Raw genomic sequence first — 6050 nt, forward strand, 5'->3', positions numbered from 1 at the left:
CCACATCCTGGAGGAGGCGGTGGAGGGGCGGGGCAAGATGGCGCGGCTGGAGGGGGACAACATCAGCGAGGAGAGCGGCTACTCTGAGGACAAGGACTCCCTGCAGAACCTGTAGTGTGTCGAGACGCCGCGGCGCCCCGGCCTGCCGAGGGACGCTCTGTGACGTGCTCTATGTGTGTGTGTGTGTGTGTGTGTGTGTGTGTGTGTGTGTGTGTGTGTGTGTGTGTGTGTGTGTGTAGGATGCCTGGTAGGACTCACACCACCATGTGTTCCGGGGCCGGCGTGGCGCGTGTGGGCCGCAGCGTGGCGTGACGGGCGGTGTGGCCAGTGCCTCTCAGACTGTGACCCTGACGTGCACAGTTGTTGTTGTTGTTTGCTCCCTTGTTAGCCGCGGCATCCTTCTTGTTAAGGACCCTACCCTCCCTTGTTACTAGTCTTAGGGCCTCCCCGCCCCCCCCCTCCCAGGACTGAAGGTGGCGGCGGGGGCAGAGCGAGGCTAACCCAAGCAACCCAAGCATGCAAGCCTTAACCACACCAGTGGCGGGGTGGTGGGGCCGCCTGCCGCTGTTCCGGAACGTGCGTGCATGGCGGCGCGCTCACCACCCCTGCAGAACACACCAGGAGAGAAAGAGAATCAAAATACCTGAAGCCTCACCTGTTGATGTTGAGTTGAGTTGTACCTTTGTTAGCGGTGCGGTGTCAGTGTGTGGGCGTGAGTGGCGGGGGTAGCACAGTGCCTTGCCGCCCACTCCCCGCGGCTCAGCTGGCGGGGTTGACTGCCTGTGTGTCTGAAGGGCAGATTACCGTAGCGCTCAACTGTTATGGTAAATCTGCATCTCAGTGGCGCCCTTCACCCTTCACTCCTCTCCTGCGGCAGGGACTTGGCGGCGGCAGGATGGTGGTAGTGGTGACGCCCTCAGTCCCCTGCGCCCTTCCATAAGTCCCTGCCAGCCCTCATGAACCAGTGTTGCATTCCTCTCCCTGCCTCAACACTTCACCGCGGGATCGTGTTCTCTAAGGGCGTCTCGTAGTGGTGGTGGTGATGGTGGTGGTGGCGATGGTGGTAGTGGTGGTGGAGTGTTCACGGGTGTTCTCATGAGTGTGGTGGTGATTGGCAAGGGTTCATCGCCTTTAACGGGCTCCACTGCAAGTTTTCGGGTTTTCAAGAGTGTTGGTGATGCCAGTGATTGTCTGACGAGAATGGCACACTCGTAACAGACTGTAGTGGATGTTGTCTGGGTCTGCAGCAAAATTTGGTGATGTTAGTGATAGGATGATCAAAATTTCTATACATTGAACTGGCCAGCGGAAGTTATTGGAGTTTTCAAGGGAAGTTAGTGGAGTCTAAAGGGAAGTTATTAGAATTTTCAAGGGAAGTTATTGGAGTTTACTATTATTTTCTTTATCTAATCTAACCAAAAAAGAAACGGTGGACATTACTGACATGAATTAACACACTCATGAGAACCACACACGAAAAAAAAAAAATCCTGATAAGATAGTGAAACCTTTAAGAACACCTCTTCTCCCCTCCCCCAACCTTCCCCCTTCTCACCGAGCAATCCTTTACATCCCCACACCTCAAGAATTGCATTAACGGTGGGTGGAGAACATTTAAGAACACTTCCTCTTCCCCTTCCCCAGTCTCCCCTTATCAAGCAATTTTTACCCCCCACCACCACCACAAGGACAACAGGACAGAGGGGGAGGAGGGCAAGATCACAAGGAACAAGCTACCCTGGGCATGCCTTCCGCTCACCACCACCACCACTCATTGTAATCTACCTTCCCCGCCCCGCCAAGCACTCAAGGCCACTCCTCAAGAACTGTCGCCTCTCAAATGTACTTTTTCCTCCCCTTTACCTAAACCTGTGGCCTGAGAGAGAGAGAGAGAGAGAGAGAGAAAGGGAGAGGTTATAATTCTCACTCGTCTCCAAACCCCATGCTTCTTCAGCCCCGTAAGAAAGAAAATGGAAGTCAAATAGAGAAAAATAGCAGAAACTAAACTAAACTCCATTCCTGTGTTGTTTTTGTGAGAATGATGTCTATAATGAATTCCAAGCTCAGACTCGCCCTTGTGTTGTGTTACTAGCGATACAGAATTATAGTAGAAAGATGTAATGATGGAAGCAAGAAACGTACATATAATATTATTGTTATTATTATTATTATTATTATTATTATTATTATTATTGTGTGTGTGTGTGTGTGTGTGTCAAACGTCCGCTGTGACTATTGTGCCTCATTATGCTGTAGTATTGTAACCTTTCTTCCTCCTCCTCCTCCTCCTCCTCCTCCTCCTCCTCCTCCTCCTCCTCCCCCACACATTCTTCTCTTGTTTTCCTTTATTCTTTTTGTTTCACTTGTTACTCTGTCACTTTCTTCTTCTTCTTCTTTTTCTTTTTCTTCTTCTTGTTCCCTTCGACTTATGACCCCAATGTTGCAGCGTTTAAATCAATCAATCAATCAATTAATCAATCAGTCAGTTAATTGATCAGCCATCCCTCCTCCTCCTCCTCCTCCTCCTCCTCCTCCTCCTACTACTACTACTACTACTACTACTACTACTACTACTACTACTACTACTACTACTACTATTCAGTAAACACGTACCGTACTATTATAACGTTCAGTAAACATTATAATAGAGAGAGAGAGAGAGAGAGAGAGAGAGAGAGAGAGAGTGAGTTTTCTTCTGTAACTCAAAATGGTATTACTCGCTATACACACAACAGTAGGCATGTTTCCCCATCTCTTATTCCTATCACTGGTGTCAAAGCGCGCGGTTTCGTTGAGGGAAGACCAAGATGAAGGTCACAATGGTCAGAAATGTCTCGTGGCGTATGTTTTGATGTTTTGATCTTTTCTTCTTGTCTTCCTTTTTCTTTATCTACTCTTGTTCATCATATTCATCTTCCTTTCTTTCTGTTTTCATTTTTGTTTCCTCATCTTCATCTTTCTTTTCTTCTTTTTTTTCTTTCTTTCTCATAGTTTTTTTCCTTCATCTTTATCAGTCTTCCTTAATTCTTTGTTTCTATTTTCATTTATGTCATCATTTTCATCATTCTTTTCTTATTTTTCTTCCTTTCTTTCTTTTTTTAATATTTGTTTCTTCATCTTTTCTTTTTTTCTCTCTTTTCGTTTTCTTTTATTTCTTTCTCTCCTTTCTTTTTCTTTTCTCTCTGTCCTTTCGTTTTCTTCTCTTTCTTTCTCTCCTTTTCTTTTTGTATGGTCTCCGGTAAGGATTATACTTAAAAAATGTGAGGAAACTTTTTATTAATTTGCACGTACGATGATTATAGTGTCGCCGCGTTGAATTCTATCTATTGAAGCTTAACCTGTGTAAATGTGAGGGAGGGAAAGCGGGAGGGAGGGAGGAAAAAAAAAGAATAATGTCATAAATACTGCTTTAATTTATTCTCGCCAAAATACAATAGATGAATTAATGGATAGAATATGACTAGATGATAAAATAGTATGTATATTTTTTATTTGGAGTTCACTAGAAGGATGTAATGATGGAAATTGTATATGTATACGTAAAGGAAATAAATGAAAAAAGAATAGTATCAAAATAAATACAATATAACGACTATTTATTGTAGGAAATACTAGAGAGAGACAGACAAACAAACGAACAAACTTTAGCATTCCGCGCGATCGTGTGTGTCGAGAGAAGAATAATAGTAATAAGAAAATAGTTTATCTTCCAAGTAATGCAGCTATTGGTGTGTGTGTGTGTGTGTGTGTGTGTGTGTGTGTGTGTGTGTACATACGTCTGGTGCACATGTCCAAGGCAATGTCAGGGATGTACATAAGAACTGTAATTTTGTATCATATAAGCAGATCATCTTCCAGCATTACCAAATATACTGTACCATTATTATTATCCTTTACTGTGTCTTATTCACCACCACCACCAGTTACTAATACGTACAGTCTCTCGTGAGTCTAGGGCCTATATTCTGAAATACTTCCACGCTACACCTTCAGTATTTTCAAAGGGCTCTAGTTGAAGTGACACGGCTTTCTAAGGGTGTTTCTGTAGTTCTAGTGACATGTTAACAAGTTTCCCACATTATCAACAGAAAAAAAAATACTCTTTAGAATTCGGCTGATCGTCTCTGTGGTCTTTGAAAATAGTCGCGGTGAGAGAGGGAAGCGGTTTTGAGTATGACTATAACGCCTATATTCACAAACGCCTTCCCTTCTCAATGCGACAATTTTGCAATACTAACAGAGACAACTACCCGAGTTTTTAAGACAGTCTCTCCTTTTAACCTCTTCTTTAGCATGACGTGTTTACATATTCATTCTGCTTACTATTTGATGATTTTATAGTTTCAGTAACTTATGTGGGGCATTAAAACAGTGAAGACTCTGGCCATTACTCTTCTGATCTCCATAAATCCTTCTTCATGTAAATAAAATAGTCTAATAATACGCAAATCGCAAGGTAAAAAAAGAATGTCCCAGTGCTGAAAGGGTTAATAAACTAGAAATCTTGCCATTCCATCACCAGAAGCATAAAAATACCCTTAAAAACACGAGTATCTTTAACTGGAGCCTTTGGAAAGTAGTGATGGGGAGAGAGCAAAGCGTTTCAGAATACATGCCTAACAACATTTGCATTAAATTATCCCTGAAAATTAAGTTAAGAAAGTGTTGAAGATGAAGGTAAAGGAATCACTGGCAACTTTCTCCCTCCACAAGTCGCTCATCGAAAGGTTCTGGTATAAAGCGAAATGCACTGAAACCTGCGAGCCGCGTACCCTGTCACCCCGCCAGGCCTACGATTTTTTTCTGTATTCATTCATTTTTACGGCGCGGCTCAATAAAGTGATTCTCAACTGCTTTATAGCCACTCAGAGATAAACATATACTAAATTTCTAACACATGACCGTATTTTCCTTTCCAGAGTAATATTTGGGTGTGGTTTTGATATGTATTTATTGCCAAAATGTCGACATTGTTGAGTAAAGGATCAAAATGGATAAGCCTAACGTTGAAGAAATGCAGATTGCTTGCAGACGTTACTTATTCACTTTTTTTTTTTGTGTGTGTGTGTGTGTGGTGTGAATAGAAGAGAAAAGAGGAAGAAAAAGAAGGGAAAGGAGGGAAAAATGTGGAATTGAACTGGAAATGTGAGTGAAAGGTGATGATAATTAAGTTTTGTTTTCAACAATAAACTTATCAAAATGATAATTAAGGACGAGAGAAGGAAAATGATTATGAGCAAATAGATGAAGATAAGAGATGATAGAACACACACACACACACACACACACACACACACACACACACACACTGTGGTATATATTGAACAGATGAGACATAGAACGGAAGAAAGACATCTATGGTTTCAGAAAGGAATGGAAATGAAAACAGGAATATGATAGTCAAAATATGTAGACCTGAGTATTAGGAAGAAACGAGAGAGGAAACAAGATAGATAGACAAATATAAAAGAAGACTATAGCTTCCTTTAATATGCATCCATGTATTTTATTAAAAGAAACACAAGCAAACAGAATACAGAATTAAGAAAAAAAGGATAAAGAGTTAGGAGCAGAATAGGAAAATAGAGACGAACTTGGAGATAAAATGTCTTTTAATTTACATTATAGTATTTACATGGGCAGAAAAGATTTAAAAACACAGATAACTACAGTAGACTAACTTCTTTGATACAGAGGCAAGAGAGAGAAAGAAGTGGGAGAAAGAGACAGAGAGAGAGGAAGAAAAAGAGAGAATCTTGGTGAGAGGAAAGCGGCCGCTGATGTGCATTGGACGGTTTCAAAAAGGGCGCGGCCTCCACAGTGCATTGTGGGTCGGCTGGTTAGGCTTACACACAGGGGAATACTGGTCATTTTTTGCTTTATTCATGTCTAAACCTGTGGGTTGCAGCCTGCCCCCGGCGTGTGCTGCAGCCTGGACGCTGTGAAGAAGGTGGGTGCAGGTGTCACGGCCTCTAGTAACACAGGTGGGCCTCGTACCGTAGGCCTACAAGTGAGTGGAGTTTTCTGGCCAGCGGGAGGTAAATATGGCC

At 42.7% G+C, this 6050-nt stretch overlaps 1 protein-coding gene and 1 long non-coding RNA gene across 3 annotated transcripts in view; both read left to right on the forward strand.

Moving 5' to 3' along the window:
- LOC123501342 (protein FAM43A-like) overlaps positions 1-3892 on the forward strand; it is a 46466-nt gene extending 42574 nt beyond the window's left edge. For both annotated transcript variants that reach the window (XM_045250128.1, XM_045250127.1), the window contains one exon: positions 1-3892. This exon is cut by the window's left edge and continues 833 nt beyond it. In XM_045250128.1, coding sequence (XP_045106063.1) covers positions 1-115 — 115 coding nt within the window. In that variant the 3' untranslated portion in view covers positions 116-3892.
- Positions 1-3892, forward strand: part of LOC123501343 — a 19895-nt gene extending 16003 nt beyond the window's left edge. Inside the window, exon 2 of the long non-coding RNA XR_006673609.1 lies at positions 1882-3892. This is a non-coding gene — a long non-coding RNA (uncharacterized LOC123501343). The remainder of the gene's footprint in view (positions 1-1881) is intronic.
- Positions 3893-6050: the final 2158 nt, after the last annotated feature.

The sequence above is a fragment of the Portunus trituberculatus genome, chromosome 9, assembly GCF_017591435.1.
Source record: "Portunus trituberculatus isolate SZX2019 chromosome 9, ASM1759143v1, whole genome shotgun sequence".
NCBI classification, from domain to species: domain Eukaryota; kingdom Metazoa; phylum Arthropoda; class Malacostraca; order Decapoda; family Portunidae; genus Portunus; species Portunus trituberculatus.